Source organism: Oryx dammah, unplaced genomic scaffold, assembly GCF_014754425.2.
Source record: "Oryx dammah isolate SB20612 unplaced genomic scaffold, SCBI_Odam_1.1 HiC_scaffold_29, whole genome shotgun sequence".
In the NCBI taxonomy this organism is placed as follows: domain Eukaryota; kingdom Metazoa; phylum Chordata; class Mammalia; order Artiodactyla; family Bovidae; genus Oryx; species Oryx dammah.
Genome location: NW_024070213.1, coordinates 9,895,231 through 9,913,172, shown reverse-complemented (window position 1 = coordinate 9,913,172; position 17,942 = coordinate 9,895,231). Strand labels below are relative to the sequence as shown.

General features: G+C 54.5%; 1 protein-coding gene across 11 annotated transcripts in view; it reads right to left on the bottom strand.

The window, feature by feature from the left end:
• Positions 1–9,300: 9,300 nt before the first annotated feature.
• The window catches only part of LOC120857637 (casein kinase I), a 36,509-nt gene continuing 27,867 nt past the window's right edge, over positions 9,301–17,942 (bottom strand). For 3 of the 11 annotated variants that reach the window (XM_040233298.1, XM_040233297.1, XM_040233299.1), the window contains exons 7-11: positions 16,757–16,905; positions 12,533–12,725; positions 12,268–12,407; positions 11,645–11,710; positions 9,301–10,528 (exon numbers count right to left, since the gene is read on the bottom strand). In XM_040233298.1, the coding sequence (XP_040089232.1) occupies positions 11,678–11,710; positions 12,268–12,407; positions 12,533–12,725; positions 16,757–16,905 (515 nt within the window). In that variant the 3' untranslated portion in view covers positions 9,301–10,528; positions 11,645–11,677. Of the gene's footprint in view, positions 10,529–11,644; positions 11,711–12,267; positions 12,408–12,532; positions 12,726–13,491; positions 13,553–14,324; positions 16,906–17,942 lie in introns of those variants that run through there. The other 8 variants (XM_040233293.1, XM_040233292.1, XM_040233294.1 and 5 more) reach the window with 6 other exon arrangements.

The window sequence follows — 17,942 nt, the reverse complement described above, 5'->3', positions numbered from 1 at the left end:
AGTTACTGAAGCTGTGCTCTACAGCCCAGCTGAGAGCCTGCACGTGGCAGCTACTGAAGCCAACACGCTCTAGAACCCGAGCTCCCCAACAAGACAAGCCATCACAGTGAGAAGCCCGCCAACTACAAGTAAAGAGTAACCCCTGCTCACCACAACTACAGAAATGCCACACACACAACAAAGACCCAGCACAGCCAAAAATAAATGCTTTCTAAAAAGTACATAAAAAAATAGGGAATGCCCTGGCGGTCCAGTGGTTAGGGACTCTGGGGCTTTCACTGCAGAGGGTGTGGGTTCAATCCCTGGCTGGGGAACTAAGATCCTTCAAGCTGTGCAGTGTAGCTAAAAAAAATAAAATGAATAAAAATAAATAAAATGCATAGTAATTTTCTGGAAGGCAGAAGAATGGCCCCTCCCATGAACAGAGGGCAAACAAGGACTGGGTGTTAGTCATCTTTGCTCAGAACCCGACACACCGGGCTATCATATTCATCACCACTGCTACGCACTAAGCAGTTGCTATGTGGCAGGCAATGTACTAAGTTCTTCATTATCTCAATAAGCAGCGGTGGTGACTGCCATTTGGCCGATGAGGAAACTGAGGCATAGAGACGCATCATTACCTGGCCAAAGTCACACCTGAGCCGCCCAGCACACAGGGAGGCCTAGTGGTCCCGGCTTTATTAAATGAACCTGGGACCCACACCAGTCCCACAGGGAACGAGGAAATCAACTGGCAAGACAAAATGCTTCGACTTCACCAAGACTTTCCTGTTGGGATAGTGACCATCAGCAAGCAGAACAAGGCCATTCCTGCCATCCAAGCTGTGTGTGTGTGTGTGAATCAGAGATGTGGCTGGTTATAGATTTATGGGTTGCTGTGAAAAGAGCCTGAGTTGGAGACACAGAGAAGAGCTTCCTCTTTCTGCCTGTCTGTCACACGCGCACACACAGACTTACACATCTGGGCCTCCAACAAAGGTGAGATGAGTCCCACTTCAAGCTTACCTAGCCAAAACCAACAAGCAAATGAAAACAAAGAGAAGGATTTACTGCCAGTTTCCTTGGAATCACTAGGAACTTGTTTCAGGTTCTCTACAAAATCCCAGGTTGCTGCCAACTATCCCGAGCACTGCAATCGGGAAAGGGAGGTTCTGCCACAGGTCAGGGACATGCAGGAGCTGGGGAAGCTGGGTTCAGGGTTTCCCAGGAAAGACTTTAATAAGAGGGAAAGGTCCAGAGTAGGCCTGGTGGCCCAGTCTCAGATCTGCTGTGACTCAGTAAACCTGAATGGGATGACTTCAGAGGGGAGGCACCTTAATCATAGGTGCTTTGAAGATGCAGGGATGAAAGGCCTTGGGAGGCATAATTACAGGAGATGCCATTCTCTCAAGGGCCTGCAGGAGCCCAAGTCACCATCTGCAGAGATATGTTGTGGGGGTCCCCAGTGGGGCCTTCTTAAAGGGGCAGCACCCCAGGGCTGGGCTCTCTGTTCCGTTCACTGCAGCTGCTGGCTGGACGGCTCTTCCATTCTATCAGCATCCCCTGCACGGGCAGTGCAGCCTCTGCGAAGCCAGGTTCCAGCTCTGCAGCTTCCTGCACCTCAATAGGCAACAGGACACAGCCTCGCATGGAACAGTTGGGAGGACAGACGGGAAGATGCTGTTGGTGTCTCAGGGCTAGGGTGCAGGGAACAATGAAGGGAGCAGGCCAGAGGAAGAGGAGGAGGGGAAGGGGGCTCTCGGTCACCATGGCAACAGGTCCCCGGCTCATCAGACCCCTTCTCCATCACCCAGCTACACACAGCCCGGAAAGCTGGCCCCAGACAAGTGTGGCTTGAGCGAGAGAGGAGATGTCTAGTGATTGGGCAGCTGGAGGCTGGAGCTTGGAATGTGTTTACTCTTCTGAACGATTAGACGGGTTCCTGTGGGCGCCTGTGTTGCAGGCTTTGGGAACAAGGATGTGATGTGGAGGCCTCAGCCTTCTTAGCTGTAACTATTCCCATCTCCGTTTCCGAAATAGAGCAAGGATGGGGGAGGGGGAGGCAAGGGAATGAGAGCGAATACAGGAGGGGAAGGCTCTCTCCTTGGCTAAAGTCACGCTGGAGTGACTCCTACTGGAGCTGATGGCAGGGGTCTGCCCGACCCACTCCCCCACGGGAGGCCCTGGCTTTCGGCAGAGGTGGGTGTCAGGGGGTGTGGGGGGCATCAGAAGGTAGGTGGGAAACGGGAGAAGGAGAGAGGCTGCCACGGAGCAGTCCCGAGGCGCCAGCGGCTTGTGTTTTACGGCAGGGAGTGACTGAACCAAGTTCAGAGGAAGCCAAATCCTTCCTTCTGTACCAGATCATTTTCTGCGGGGGTCTCCTCGGTCTCCTCCCCTCCTTCCTCCTCCAGAGCTTCTGCCATTCGGTCTTCAATCCCCTTCCTCCAGAGATCTTTGGCCTCCAAACAAGAGCAGGCCTCCTGGATCCTCCAAACCATCTCCTTCCACACCTCAACCCCAGTCGCCTCCCCTCCACTCTTCCCCACACCCCCTCAGATAAACAGTCACCTGTTGACTTTTGTTGGAGCTGTTACCTGTGTGTGCATGAGGGGCAAAGTTGCAGGGGTGGGAAGGGGCATGAGGGAACTTGTTGGCGGGTCGACATTGCCCACATCTGTTTCAGGTAGTGATTATACAGGTATATAGAAACAGGTAAAAAGCTATGGATCCCTGTACACTTAAGATGTGTGCGTTTTTCTGTGCATACGTTATACTTCAATTCTTAGAAAAGAAAAAGAAGATCTAGGGAGAAATGGTCAGTGGGGAGCTTGTGTTTTGCCAGCCCCCTTTCCTCTGCTCTGTTCGCTTTCAGCTCGCTGAGCCCACCCTCTTCCCTGAAGCCCCGCCCCAGCCGGGCTCCTCTCTCCCTGGCCCCGCCTCCTTGGTTTCCAAGCTGCGAAGGTTTCCAAGCCCTGAAGGTCTGCCCTGTCTGCGTTCTTGCTTTCTGTCAGTGGTCCTGCGATGCTCCCAGGCTCCCACGTAGATCACCTCAGAGCCTCCGACTCCTCCCTCTCTTTCAGACGACTAAGAATAGACTGGTTCTGAAAAGGCTTCAGTCATCCTTGCCTTCTGGATGTCTCCTGACTGGATTGTAACCATAGCTCCCTAACTCCTCTCCCTGCCTCCTTCCTCCATCCTCCAATCTCCCTGCCCACTGTTGCCAAATTCATATCCCTCAAGTTCACATCCGTCGTGGCTCTTCTCTAATCGTTGGTTCCCCACAGTGCAGACGCTGGTGGATGGAAGTCAGGCCAGTGGGTTCTGGCCTCAGCCTCCTCCATCCTTGGCGGCTGTGTATCTCCTCCCTCCCGCTTTGTGCTTGGACCTCTGAGTATATATCGACCTAGTTCATACCTCTGGGCCTTTGTACATGCTGTTTCCTCTGGTGGGAATGACTGTCCCCACCTCATCCCTCCTCCCCACCCCCCAGGCCACCACCACCCAGTAAATTACTCACATTTCAAGGCTCAGATCAGGTATCTTTGAACAACTTCCTGACACACCCCCTCCCTCCTTTGTCCCTGGTTCACACTGCGTATCTCACACTGGATTTTGGATTGGGATAAGCCATGGGTTAACATGAGTCTTTCCTCTGACTTGGGCCCTTGGAAGCCAAAGTCACACCTCATGTTGGCAGTGTGCAGTAACCGTTACTGAGCACTTACGCAGCACCGGGCTAGAGTGAAGGTTAGGAGCATGGGGCACTGTGTCTCTGTGTCCTCATGCATTCAGCGAGCATCAGAGTACACCAGCCTCCTAGGATGCTTGTGAGCAGACAGGGTGGGAACAGGGCCTGGCACCAGGAGCTTCCTCAGCCCTTATGAGCATCTGTGGTTTTATTTAATCTTACAACCTCTGAAGCAGGTAATAGCACCTCCACTTTACAGGAGAGGAAACCGAGACCCAGACAACGCCCCAGGTCACAGAGGGACCAAGCCAGCCCTCTGGGTTCCACTCTGTGCTCTCCACCCCTCACCCCTGCACTCCACTCCCCCTCAGCCCAGCACCGGCACCCACAAGCCCCAGTGTTTGTTGCATGAACAAAAATGATTCACCAAGTGGCATGTTGCCCCCTCCAATCTGGGCAAAATTTCCGAGCAATTGTTTGGCGTACTTTATAAAAATAAACTGTTTGCCTGCTTGACGCATCCTGGTCACTCCCTGGCCTCAGCTTAAATATCACTTCCTCAGAGGCTGTCAGCCACCACCCCCTCTCATATACATTAGCTCCCTGAATAAGAAACACAGGAAAGAGAAACCAGACACCAGTGATGATCGTGGGTAGGAACACAGTGGAGGGGGCAGGGATGGTAATGACTCTCTATAATTCGACTTTTATTTATTTTTGATTTTCGGCTGCACTGTATGGCATGTGGGACCTTAGCTCCCAGACCAGAGATTGAACCTACACCCCCTGCATTGGAAGGTGGAGTTTTAACCACTAGACTACCGGGGAAGTCCCATAACTTGACTTATACAGCTTGATGTTCATATATGTAATAGCTCCATAAAAAATTAAACCAAAAGAGAGGGGGGACACTAACTCATTATTAAAATTAATTACCACACAGAACACAGAGAAAAGAATGACTTCAAGTTAAATCCAGGCACTGTGCTCTGACCACATTTCCTCAGAATATAATCTAAGGGAGAAAAAAAGTCTGTAAAAAACTCTTTACCCCATAGGTATTGGGCTTCTAAAATCAGTCCTGAATATTCAATGGAAGGACTGATGCTGACGCTGAAACTCCAATACTTTGGCCAACTGATGTGAAGAACTGACTCATTGGAAAAGACCCTGATGCTGGGAAAGCTTGAAGGCGGGAGAAGGGGACGGCAGAGGATGAGAGGGCTGGATGACATCACTGATGTGATGGAGGTGAGTTTGAGTAAGCTCTGGGAGTTGGTGATGGACAGGGAGGCCTGTTGTGCTGCAGTCCATGGGGTCACAGAGTCAGACACGACTGAGCAACTGAACTAACTAGTGGCTCATGGGTAAAGAATCTGCCTGCTAATGCAGGAGACTCAGGTTCGATCTCTGGGTGGGGAAGATCCCCTGGAGAAGGAAATGGCAAGGCACTCCAGTATTCTTGCCTGGAGTATCCCATGGACAGAGGAGCCTGGTGGGCTACAGTCCACGGGGTCACAGAATCAGACTTAACAACTAACACATCGTATACTTTTAGTGTGTGTGTGTGTCACTCGCTCAGTTGTGTCTGACTCTTCGCGATCCCATAGACTGTAGCCCACCAGGCTCCTCTGTCCACGGGATTTGCCAGGCAAGAATACTGGAAACAAAAATGGCAAGGAGAGGGTTGCCATCTCCTTCTCCAGGGGATCTTCCCAATCCAGGGATCAAACCCGTGTCTCCCACATTGCTGGCAAATTCCTTACCACCTCAGCCACCAGGGAAACCAAAACTTACATATACTGTTGGGTACAGCAAATAAGCACATTAGTATTAGGAGGAACTGAAACTTTCACTGCAAAAAAATATATAAATTAAAATCTTTTTTAAAAAACAGATTAGCTCCTTGTATTTCCCCTCAGGGGCCACAGTTGCTAACTTCACACCTATTGTTTGAAGTCATATGGAAGGGGCTGAGAGTGACCCTGCTCCAAGGCAGGTCTCCATGTGGTTCCCTGCCTGCAAAGCAGGACCCTCTGGTGTTTCCTCGTGGGTTTGTATGATCAAAGCTATGGTTTTTCCAGTAGTCACGTATGGATGTGAGAAAGTGAGTGTCTCAGTCACATCGGACTCTTTGTGACGCCATGTACTATATAGTCCATGGAATTCTCCAGGCCAGAATACTGGAGTGGGTAGCCTTTCTCTTCTCGAGAGGATCCCAACCCAGGAATGGAACCCAGGTCTCCCACATTGCAGGCAGATTCCTTACCAGTTGAGCCACAAGGGAAGCCCATGGATGTGAGAGTTGGACCATAAAGAAAGCTGAGCACTGAAGAATTGATGCTTTTGGACTCTGGTGTTGGAGAAGACTCTTGAGAGTTCCTTGGACTGAAAGGAAATCAAACCAGTCAATCCTAAAGGAAATTAGTCCTGAATATTCATTGAAAGGACTGATGTTGAAGCTGAAGCTCTAACACTTTGACCACCTGATGCAAAGAACTGACTCATTAGAAAAGACCTTAATGCTGGGAAAGACTGAAGGCAGTAGGAGGAGATGACAGAGGATGAGATGGTTGGATGGCATCACCAACTCGATGATGACATGAGTTTGAGCAAGCTCTGGGAGTTGGTGATGGATAAGGTAGCCTGGTGTGCCTCAGTCCATGGGGTCGCAGAGTCCAACAAAACTGAGCGACTGAACTGGAAACTGAGGAATTAAGCCTTCCCTGGTGTCTCAGACGGTAAGGAATCTGCCTGCAATTCAGGAGACCCAGGTTCGATCCCTGTGTTGAGAAAATCCCCTGGAGAAGGAAATGGCAACCCATTTCCTTGGTATTCTTGCCTGGGAAATCCCATGGACAGAGGAGCCTGGCAGGCTAGTCTACGGAGTCGCAGAGAGTCAGTACATAACTGAGTAACACACACACGCAGGCATTAAGGACCCCTCTTTTCCTCAGTCTCACAGGAAGGTCCAGCAGGAGACCCTTCACTAGGGCTGAGCCAGACTGTGGAATGCCAGCACTGGAAGAGACCTTAATTATGAGGACTTTGAGCGATGCCCAAGACTTACAAGGGGCCTCTCAGAGCCCTCCATCCCCTACCCAGGTTGAGTTCTTGCCTCTGGGCAGAGATCATGGTAATAGAGGCTCTTGGGTTAATGAATAAGTAGGACAGTAATGTGTGCTCGGTAAACATGGACTGCTAGACCAATTCTTGGATAAGCTGGCAGACCAAGGCCACCAAGAGTGAGGGCTGTTTCTTTATCGGAGCTTGGGCTTGGCTGAAGACTGCCCAGGGTCATCTATGGCACAACTGTCTTTATGGTGTTCCTTCATCTGAAGGCAGAGAGGTTAATACCTAACTCAGGATTAATGGATAACTCAGAATTGTGGATAAGATAATGCTGTGAAGAGTGCTTTGAACTCTCCCTACTCAGCAGGGGCCCGGCATCACCTGGAACGTGTTAGGATGTGGACTCTTAGGCCCATTCCAGCCCTCCTGAGTCAGAAGCTGCACTGTAACAAGTTCCCCAGGTGGTTTGTGTGTAGTTTTTTTCTTTTTTAATATTCATCTGTGTCAGGTAATGCCACACAATATGCCAGCAAATTTGGAAAACTCAGCAGTGGCCTCAGGGTTGGAAAAGGACAATTTTCATTCCAATCCCAAAGAAAGGCAATGCCAAAGAATGTTCAAACTACTGCACAATTGCACTCATCTCACAAGCTAGCAAAGTAATGCTCAAAATTCTCCAAGCTAGGCTTTAACGGTACATGAACCAAGAACTTCCAGATGTTCAAGCTGGATTTAGAAAACTCAGAGGAACCAGAGATCAAATTGCCAACATCCGCTGCATCATCACAAAAGCAAGAGAGTTTCAGAAAAACATCTACTTCTGCTTTATTGACTATACCAAAGCCTTTGACTGTGTGGATCACAACAAACTGTGGAAAATTCTTCAAGAGATGGGATTACCAGACCACCGTATGTGCCTCCTGAGAAATCTGTATGCAGGTCAAGAAGCAACAGTTAGAACCGGACATGGAACAGACTGGTTCTAAATCGGGAAAGGAGTACATCAAGGCTGTATATTGTCACCCTGCCTTTTTAACTTATATGCAGAGTACATCATGAGAAATGCCAGGCTGAATAAAGCACAAGATGGAATCAAGATCGCTGGGAGAAATATCAATAACCTCAGATATGCAGATGACACCACCGTTATGGCAGAAAGCGAAGAGGAACTAAAGAGCCTCTTGATGAAAGAGGAGAGTGAAAAAGTTGGCTTAAAACTGAACATTCAGAAAATAACATCATGGCATCCTGTCCCATCACTTCACGGTAAATAGATGGGGAAACAACGGAAACGGTAACAGATTTTACTTTTGGGAGGCTCCAAAATCACTGCAGATGGTGACTGTAGCCATGAAATCAAAAGATGCTTGCTCCTTGGAAGAAAAGCTATGACCAACCTAGACAGCATATTACAAAGCAGAGACATTACTTTGCCAACAAAGGTCCGTGTAGTCAAAGCTATGGTTTTTCCAGTAGTCATGTATGGATGTGAGAGTTGGAGTATAAAGAAAGCTAAGTGCTGAAGAATTGATGCTTTTGAACTGTAGTGTTGGAGAAGACTCTTGAGAGTCCCTTGGACTGCAAGGAGATCCAACCAGTCCATTCTAAAGGAGATCAGTCCTGAATATTCACTGGAAGGACTGATGCTGAAGCTGAGGCTCCAATACTTTGGCCACCTGATGTGAAGAACTGACTTTCTGGAAAAGACCCTGATGCTGGGAAAGATTGAAGGCACGAGGAAAAGGGGACGACAGAGGATGAGATGGTTGGATGGCATCACTGACTCGATGATGACGTGAGTTGGAGCAAGCTCCGGGAGTTGGTGATGGACAGGGAAGGCTGGCGTGCTGCAGTCCATGGGGTCGCAAAGAGTTGGATACAACTGACTGAACTGACTTGACCAGCTATGTCGGGGCTTAGTTGCAGTACGTAGGATCTTTCATGCAGTGCGTGGACTCCCAAGCTGTGGCACACAGGATCCAGAGCGCATGGGCTTCAGTATTTTCGGCTCTGTGGCATGCGGGATCTTAGTTCCCTAACCGGGGATTGATCCTGTGTCCCCTGCATTGCAAGGCAGGTTTTATTTATTTACTTATTGGCTGCGCTGGGTTTTCACCGCTGCTCGGGCTTTTCTCTAGTTGTGGTGTATAGGGTTCTCATTGTGGTGGCTTCTCTTGCTGCAGAGCATGGGCTCTATAGGTGTTCAGGCTTCAAAGTTGCAGCCCCTGGACTCTAGGGCACAGGCTCAACAGCTGTGGCTCACAGGTTTCAGTCGCTCCTCAGTATGTGAGATCTTCCTGGAACCAGAGATCAAACCTGTGCTTCCTGCATTGACACGCTGATTCTCAACCACTGAGCCACCATGGACGCCCATGCAAGGCAGATTCTTAACCACTGCACCACCAGGAACGTCCCTGTGTGTAGCTTTTGAAGCAAAGGGTTGAAACAGCCCCAAGGAGGTACCAAGCGCTGCTCGAGTGTCCCCAGCCATACCCGGTTTGCCAGGTCTGCTGGGGAGAAGCTCCCAGAGCAAAGAGGTGGACCAAGGGCTTCCCAGGTCACTTTATCCTTTTCTACTTTATTACTTCAAATTAACAACCACGATAAAGCTCAAAAAAGTCCAATATTTACACAGGAAAAAAGTACAAAATTCCCCCCAAAGTTCTTCAGTATTTTTTTTTCAGTTTTTTAAATTACAAAGTAATAAAAAGCTTTGCTCTTTAATTAAAAAAAAGAAGAAAGAATAAAAGGGGAAACAGAGGTAAATAAATTAGGAAATACACACACGAAAAAAAAAAAAAAGTAAAAAAGGGTTAACTAGGTGGGATGGATAAATCCAGTGCCCAGCGCTGAACCCCAGGCTCCTCCTGACAGAGACGGACACTGGGCAGGGGGAACCCAGGTGAGTGTCAGAACCAGGGAATTAATTCATAACCCAGGAGCCAGATGCTTTCTGGAAGTAGTCTCCACGGATTCTGTCCCAATACCAGAAAGGGGGGACCACAGGCCGAGGACAGTCTCGGGGGTCGGTGCTGGCAAAGACCGTCTGTGCCCTTCTTGAGGGACATGGAGGTCACTGCCCACTCCCACGTCCTTGTCAGGGGCATAAGAACAGGAAAGTTGGCCTGGCAGGCGGGCGGGACACCTGCTGTCCTGGGAGACCGAGGTCAGATACAGACACACACGCCCACGAGGACTCTCAGCCCCACCGCCTCACCACCCCCCTCCTCAAGGTCTCTGCGGGGAGGCAGAGAAGGGACCCTCACGCTCAAGGGGGCACTGGGGAAAGCCCAACACAGAAGGTGGGTGACCTTCATCTCGGGGGTGGGGGGTGGGGACTGCACTGATCTCCTGAGGTCCCCAGGCTCGTGTACACCCAGCGGGACCTGCCTCTGACCAGCTGATCCGTTCCTCCCAGTGCCTCGGGCCACCTCCTGAGGGCCTGTGAGGGCCTGCTGCAGCTCCAGCAGTCATGTCCCTCCCGGCCAAGTCAGGCGGCGGCTAGGTGGGGCCGTGGCGTCCGGTGAGTGTGGGCTGGTATCTGGGAGCCTCCGGCAGCCTGGAGGTTGTGGGCAGCAGGGAACGTGAGGGACAGGATTCTCTGTGCTGAAGGTATCCCATCTTCTTGCCATCGGCAAATTAAAAAAAAGAAAAAAAAATCCGAAACAGAATCCATCGTTGGTTTTGTGCTGGGGTTTTTTCTTTTTGTTCTTTTGAGTGGTTTCTTTTCCCCATCTTTTTGTTTTTGTTTTTTGTTTTTTTTTTAAAGAAAATACAGTGAAGACACTAGAAAGGGGGAGAGAGAAGACAGATCAGGTGGGTATCTGCCCAGTCACCCATCCGCCAGCCACCTTCGCTCTGGTCTCCCTGGCCCCAAGGCTCTGAGTCAGTTCCTCTCTATAGCACACAGTGTGCTCAGCCGCTCAGTCATGTCCGACTGTTTGTGACGCCGTGGACTGTAGCCCGCCAGGCTCCTCCGTCCATGGGGATTCTCTGGGCAAGAACACTGGAGTGGGTGGCCATGCCCTCCTTGAGGATCTAACCCAACCCAGGGACTGAACCCCAGGTCTCCCGCACTGCAGGCGGATTCTTTACCATCTGAGTCACAGTAGGTGCTCCATTTTCACAGAAAAGACACAGAACCACTTTCTCTCCTCTCTTTTGGTGAACAGCCACCCTCCAGCTATACAAGCACCCCACCCTGCCATGAACCGGGCTGGTTCCTGGGCGTGAGGCTGACAAAGGTAAAGCCCGAATGCTGGCCCAGAGCTACCTGCGGAATACACGTCCACAAAGCAGGCCATACGCAGCTGGTGTGAGGTCAAGCCCGTGAGATGTGAGCTGCTGCCAGCCACATGTATACTCCCCAGGGAGCTCAAACTACCCCTCGTCGACACACACACACACCCCCAAGTTAGTCCCTGCCCCATCTGCCTTCCAGACAGGGCCCCAGTGAGCTGAGCTGTAACACCCCGCCTCAAAGCCTCGTGCAACTGCAGGTCCCATCAAGGCTCATACTGACCAGAGGGCGCCCCCCACTCCCCCAGCCCCAGGGCTTCGGAGGTCACCAAGGGCCTTCTTGGAGAGGAGGTAAACTCCTGACTTCAAGGCTCTACTCTGAGTGGTTTGCATGAATGAAGCGTAATGGTCCAGAGGCTGAGACCGGGGCTAAAGCCCTGGGGAAGGTCACAGGGTGGGCCCTCGGGTTCCATCCCTACTACCAACTTCCCAGAACAGTTAGGGCAGCATGGGGATGGAAGGCCGGCCCCACACAGAGAGAGGGCTTTCAGGCAGAAATTAGCTGGTGTGGCCCGGGCCTGCTCAGAGCACAACCAGGGGTTCCTCCGGGACCGTGGGGGTCCAGACCCAGCTGGGGTGTGACTGCAGCAGACGTCGACTCACCTAAGCAAATACTGGTCCGATGGGGGCTCCTCCTCATTTCCCGAGGTGGTCAAATGGCACGCTTGTCTGGGGGGAAGGGAGGCAGAAGGGTGGGAGGGGCTGAGCTGATGGCAGGATAACCGGCAAGTCTCTCCCCACTTCAGAGTTCTACCCTGCCAGGCCCCTCACTCAAGGGAAAGAGTGTGTGATCTCAAGCACCCCGGATGTTCACATCTTGTAGACAAGCACACTGCTCCAGGAGGCCCAGCAGCCGCTCAAGGCCGTGGGCTTCCCAGCTCTCGACCTGTCCTGCTGGGGTGCCACCACCACCTCCGGAGGCCCAGAGCGGCTCTCCCCCCCACCTCTGCCAGACCCCTTCCCCGGGGAGCCTCCCCTCCCCACTTTCCTAGTCCACACATAGCCCCTATGTGGGGGCCACCCCATGGGGTCTGACCACCCCTCCATCCTGTGCTGACTGGGGATGGCAGGGGCATGCTGATGGCAGGGACCACGAGCCCCTCTGCTGTGAGCTCCCTGCCATCCACCCGGGCTGGGGCCCCTGGCAGAGGGCTGGGTCCTGACTCCCACCGCCTTGCTGGGGCAGTGGTGAGGCCCAGAAGGGGCTGGGGGCAAGGGCAGCTCACCTGTGAGGCTGAAATCCTGGAGACCTCTTGCCGCCCAGTGAGGTCGGAGGACGAGACATTGGCAGGCGCGCCTCTGTGTAGCCTCATGCTCACCTTCCTCTCTCTGTCGACCCGTGAGATCGCTCTGGGAGAAGTATTGCCTGGAAGGCAAGGCGCGGGGTAGGGGGAGGAGGGAGAGGGAAGCTGCCCTCAGCACCAGGCCCCTGGCTGCCCTGCGCCCCCCGCCCTGGAGCCCCCCCGCCCGCTGCCCAAGGTGCTCGCTCACCAGCTTGCTGGATACGGGAGGCAGGGGTGGAAGCCACAGGCTCGGCTGCACTGCGGAGCCGGTTGGCGGCAGCCCCCGTGGGCGGGCCAGGGGGCAGGGCCCGGGTCGCCGACCCCCGGAGCTGCCCCATCCTCTCCTCTCGCTCGTGTTCTCGCCGCTCCCGGTCCACGTCCTCGGGGTTTCGGGCTGCACCCTGCGGGCATGAGACGAGAACCCTGGTCAACCCTGCAGGGTCGGGGTGCTCCGGGATCCGGCACTCCATCGGGGTCAGAGCAGGGGAGGCAGGCTGGGGGCGGTGTATGTCTCAGAAACCCTCTGGTCCCACCGCCTCCCCACAAAGCAGGCAGCCTGAGAGACCTGGAGATGCCCCCTGATCACACCGCACAGAGAAAACACAAAGCCACACAACCACCTAGGAGAACGCTCGACCTGGGGAGCAGAGGGAGGTCACTCTGTCCTGGTCTCGTGGGGCCTGGAGTCACAGCTGGGAGGACTGATGCCCCAGGATGGCCAACCAACCTAGGTTCCCCCCACCCCCATGTAGAGAAGGCCCTTGGCTCCCTGCCACTTCCAAACACAGCAGGGCAGGTGCTCAGAGGCCGAGAAAAGAGTTACAAGGCAAGCTGAAGGCAGGGCCGGGACTCAAACCAGGCCTCTCAGGGCCCAGTTAGGGGGATCTTTTCAAAGAGCTGCTCTTCCCCTGGACCTGGCAATGGTTTCACAACTAAGAGGCCCAAGGGACCCACACAGATGCTGTCTTGCTTGGGATGGGAGCTGGAGAAGGCATGGACTAGATGCCCCGTGGAAGAAAGAGGCCCAGCAGGCACACGGGGGCAGCAGAGGTGCGTGAGCCCCTGGTGGGTGCTCTGCCCTCTAGCCACTGCCACCCCCAATGCAGGAGGAAAGAAGAAAGGCCCAGAGAGAGGAGCGCGGCATGGGGGCGGCAGCAGCCGCGTTACCTAGTTGGTCCTGGGGTCGTCCACAGGGAAGGGCAGGGGGCTGGCATGAGGGGAGCCGCATCTGTGGAGGAGAGAGCTGCAGGCTGAGTTGGGGGGGCGGGGGCAGCCTGCTCACGGGCCACAGGCTCCTACAACCCTGTCTCTCCCAGAGAATCGGCCAAGAAGGCCTGACTGTCCTTCAGAAACGGGGTGGGGGCTGGCTCTGGACTTAAAAGCAACTCCAGGAGCTAGCGGCTGGGGGATGAGAGGATCCTTGGATCCTACAGGAAGAACCAGAGCCCAGAGAGGCCTCAGGAGGCCTGGAGCTGCACAGCTCAGGGCAGAGCTGGGTTATGTCCCAGTCTTGTTCCGCTCTTCATGCTCCCAGAGGACTTGGGCAGAACATTCTAGAGATGTATGTTCTCTGTCCTCCCACCCTCGAGCCTGTCCAGGCAGGCCAGGAAGCACCAGGGCGTCACCGCCTGATCCCCAGTCCTTACCCTGGGCTCCCACCCACTCAGTTAACAGATGGGGAGAGAGAACGACTGAGCCAGAAGCAGGGCCAAACCTGTGAGGAGAGCTGCCATGCCTAATCATTAAACATCCCTCGGGGAGGAGGCGCATCCACCCTGCAAGGCAGGTCCAAACTCACTCTCTGGTGGGGGGACACTGGGGCTCAGTGAAGTCAAGTGACCCCCCAGAGGTGCCCAGCCCCGGGGCTGTGGCTGAGCAGAGGGCTGGAGCCCTTGCCCTCTAGAGGCTCAGGCCCACAGTGGCCTGGCAGCAGGAGGAGATGAGTCACTCATCTCGTTTTCCATCCAACCCAAGTGACGCCTCAAGAAATGCACACCAGGGAGGTCTCTTGGCTTTTATTTGCCCATGAGAAGATACAAAAGGTCAATGTCCAAGTCACACGAGGCTTCCCCTGTGTCGTGCAGACCCCTGTCCTTGGCAGTGTCAAAAGTTTCCATATGGCCGGCTGGTTAGATTTCAGAATACAGTGGCTCTGTGCAGCATCCCAGGCTCCAGGTATCCGGGGACTCCGGGGCCCTGATGCTGAACAATACAGCGTTGCCCCTCCAAGGAGGGAAGTTCTCAGTCAAGGACAGGATCCTTCCCATGGAAGAGTTTGCAGCCCTCGGTGCCCAGCATGGTGTCCAGCCTGCTGGTAGGTGCTGGTGAAGGCTTATTGCAGGCAGGGCAGGAGGGGTGATGTGGGAAGAGCTTGGTCTTGAGGTGAAAACGGGGAAGGTCCCCAGGGCGTGTCCACAGATCCTTCCGCCAGGGGCAGCTGGAGGTGGTCAAGCTCACCATAGTGGGGATGGGGTCAGAGGTGCCCAGTTATCCAGTCCGATGGCCCTCAAGTCGGAGATCGGTGCGGGAGGTTGGCATCTCTGCTCAGCTTTTGGCTCCAGGGCCTGCCTTGACGGGAACTCCAGGAAAGGGTCAGGGTGCCAGCAAAGGGTACAGAGAGTGCTCCCAGCCTGGCTTGAGGTGAGATCTTGTAGGCTGGATGGTCCCATGAGAGGCTCTATGAGGAGCCATCTGGAGCTGCAGGTGCCCCTGGACTTTCTGCGATGACGGATGTGTTCACATCCACCTTGACAGGTGTGGCAGCCACTAGCTGGCCACCTGTGGCTCCTGAGAACTTTAAATATAGCAAACGCAACTGAGGAAGTATGTTTTCAGCTTTAATTAACTTTAATGAAAAATTAAGCCACATGTAGCCAGTGGCTACCACACTGGCGGGCACAGGCTGACTTTGCAAAATCCATTCTCGGAGCTGTACTAAGAGGAAGGGCCAAACTTGACCCCGAACCACACTCATGAATACCTCTGTACAAGGATGAGAGGGTGTGCACAGTGCCCTAAGCAGCGCCCTGGGGTGAGAGCTGTGCTCCTAGCCAGAACGTCTGCAGTGATGGCTGCCACTGCCTATCTCACACCCCTGGGGCCCTCCAGCCTGTGGGACATTTCCACCCTTCACCCAATCTCCGCCCTGCTCCTTAGGCCACTGTCTGAGAGTCAGAGAGAGCGCTGATCAGAGACCAAGCGCCGATCCCAGGGTCCTGGAGAACAAGGCCTCATCCTGAGCATCTGGCAGAAGGGTGCCCGCCAAGAAAAGAGGCAGTCAGGAGGACACGCACTCCAGGTAGGGGCGTTTAATGAGTTCAGGTTCAATACAGAGGCTGCCGGCGGGGTCTGGCCAAGGCTGTTCCTGGGGTCCACTGCCACCAGGCCCTCCAGGGCAAGGAACATCGTGTCTCTTTCAGGCTCTGTTCATCAGGCAGCTGATTCGTCCCCAAGAATCTCACAGCAGGGGCTCCTCCGCACGCCCTTTCCACTCTACCCCCACCACGTCAAGGGATGTCTCCTCGGGCCTGGCCCCGATGGCTTGGGCACGCCTGGTGATGTCAGAACTGGGGCCCTGCAGTCCAGACCACAGGCCAGTAGTTTTGGGGGGGCAGCTCCTCCACCTCCTCCACGGGCCTATGTGGAGGGCCCTGGGTGCCCAGGGGCGCCGGGCACCTGGAAGGGACAGAGAGAGCACAGCGGAGGCTCAGCCTCTTGGGCTCCCCCACCCCGCCAAGCGGTACGTCTCAGAGAAGTCAGATCCTGGAGGCGCTTACCAGTACACGGGTGGGTTCGCCGGCCCGGCACAGGGACAGGGGCGGGGGCTGGGCAGTGCAACAGCTTCGCTGTCGCGGGGCTGAGCCTGGCTCGAGGAAGCCCCCTTCTCCAGAAGAGACGTGAAACAAGACACAGGATGTCACAGATTCCGGAGTCCCAGGCCCAGCGGACGAACACTTCTCCCCACCCCACCCCCACGACTCTTAAGAGAGAGAGAGAGAAGAGAGGTGCCTAGCAAGACCCAGGGTGCCACAACCAGGGAGAAGGAAGCCACAACGAAGGGGTCCAGGCTGGCCACGGGGGACTCAGCGAAGGCCACCAGCTGGCACGTGCAGGGCACCAAGAGCAAGACGCTGCAAGCCAGGATCAAGACAGTGGAGGGGCCCACCAGTGCCATCCGGGCCCCGCTCACCCAGGCGTCCAGGACGGACAGGAGGCCCGGGCGGGCCCTCTTGGGTCCACTGGGAGGCGGCGCCCCACCTGGGCCCTGCTGACCGCGGCGGCACAGGCCGTCCGCACGGATGAGGCTGGAGTGGGGGTCACGTGCGCCGTCCAGCTCGTAGCTCCCCGCTTCCGGGAGCCCCGCCCACCACAGGGTCACGTTGGCCTTCCCGGTCCAGTCCCCCAAGCCCGCCTCGGCCTTCAGGAGACTCACGAATTTGAGCATGTTCCAGTCAAAGACGTAGTCGTAGGAGAAGCCCTGCCGGTGGAAGAGGTTGCGGAAGAGCTGGCGCAGGTAGGAGTAGTCGGGCTTGTCATCGAACCGCAGCGAACGGCAGAAGTTGAGGTATGTGGAGAACTCGGCTGGTGCAGGGGGCGGGGGGACAGAAGGTGCCGTCGTGAGGCCTGCACTCCCGAGGGCCCCAGGACGGCGCTGCTGTACTACCCAGCCCCCGCCCCTACAAATGCTCCGGACCTAAGAGGGGTCAAGAGGACATCCTCCCTACCACGATCTGTGAGCCCCAAAGACAGTCAAGAACTCGCTGGAAATTCTAAGTCACAGGAGGAAAACTTGGCTTTCCTCCCCTGAAAATCAGAGGCAAGAGAGGGCCTTTGTGAGACGACAGAGCACACACACACACAGGTTCCTCTCCCGGGGCTCCTAAGGCTCGTGTAATTTCCTAAGTGGTGACAGCGCAAGGAGCATCCTGTCCAGACCTCAATGGAGGAGGCTCCAGGTGGCTCCCGGAGGGTAGCAGGTCAGCAGAAAGACCAAGCCATGATCAGAAGCTTGGAACGCCCGGGGCCCACCCCTACCTGCTTCCCTAGTGAAGGGAGCGGGGCTGGGAACGGAGTTAATGGTCGCCATGACGATGGGATGAAGCCTCCATAAATACTGCAACAGCATGGGGTCTGGAGGACTTCCTGGTTGGTGACCACATCCCCAGCTCCACTGAGGAAAGAAGCTCCTGCATTCGGGACCCTCCCAGACCTCACTCTACATGTCTCTCTTCACCTGGCTGCTCGTCGGCACCCTTTATCACATCCTTTCATAAACTGGTTAAAACGTATTTCCTCGACTTTGGTGAGCCAAATTAACCAAATCCAAAGAGGGAAAACTCAGATTTACAGCCAACTGATCAGGAGCACAGGCAGCAACCTGGACTCATGACTGGCATCTGAAGTGTGGCAGGAACAGCCTCGTAGGATCGAGCCCTTAATTGCAGGGTCTGACGCTTCCTCCAGGGAGGTAGTGTCAGAAGTGAGTTAAAATGTAGGACACCCAGCTAGTGTCAAGGAAGGTCCAGCGTTGGTCCCGACACTCAGCCCTCGCGAGGAGAGGCAGGAGCGTGGGCTGGGGACACGAGCTGAGCCTGAACGACAACAGAGCTATGAGTGAC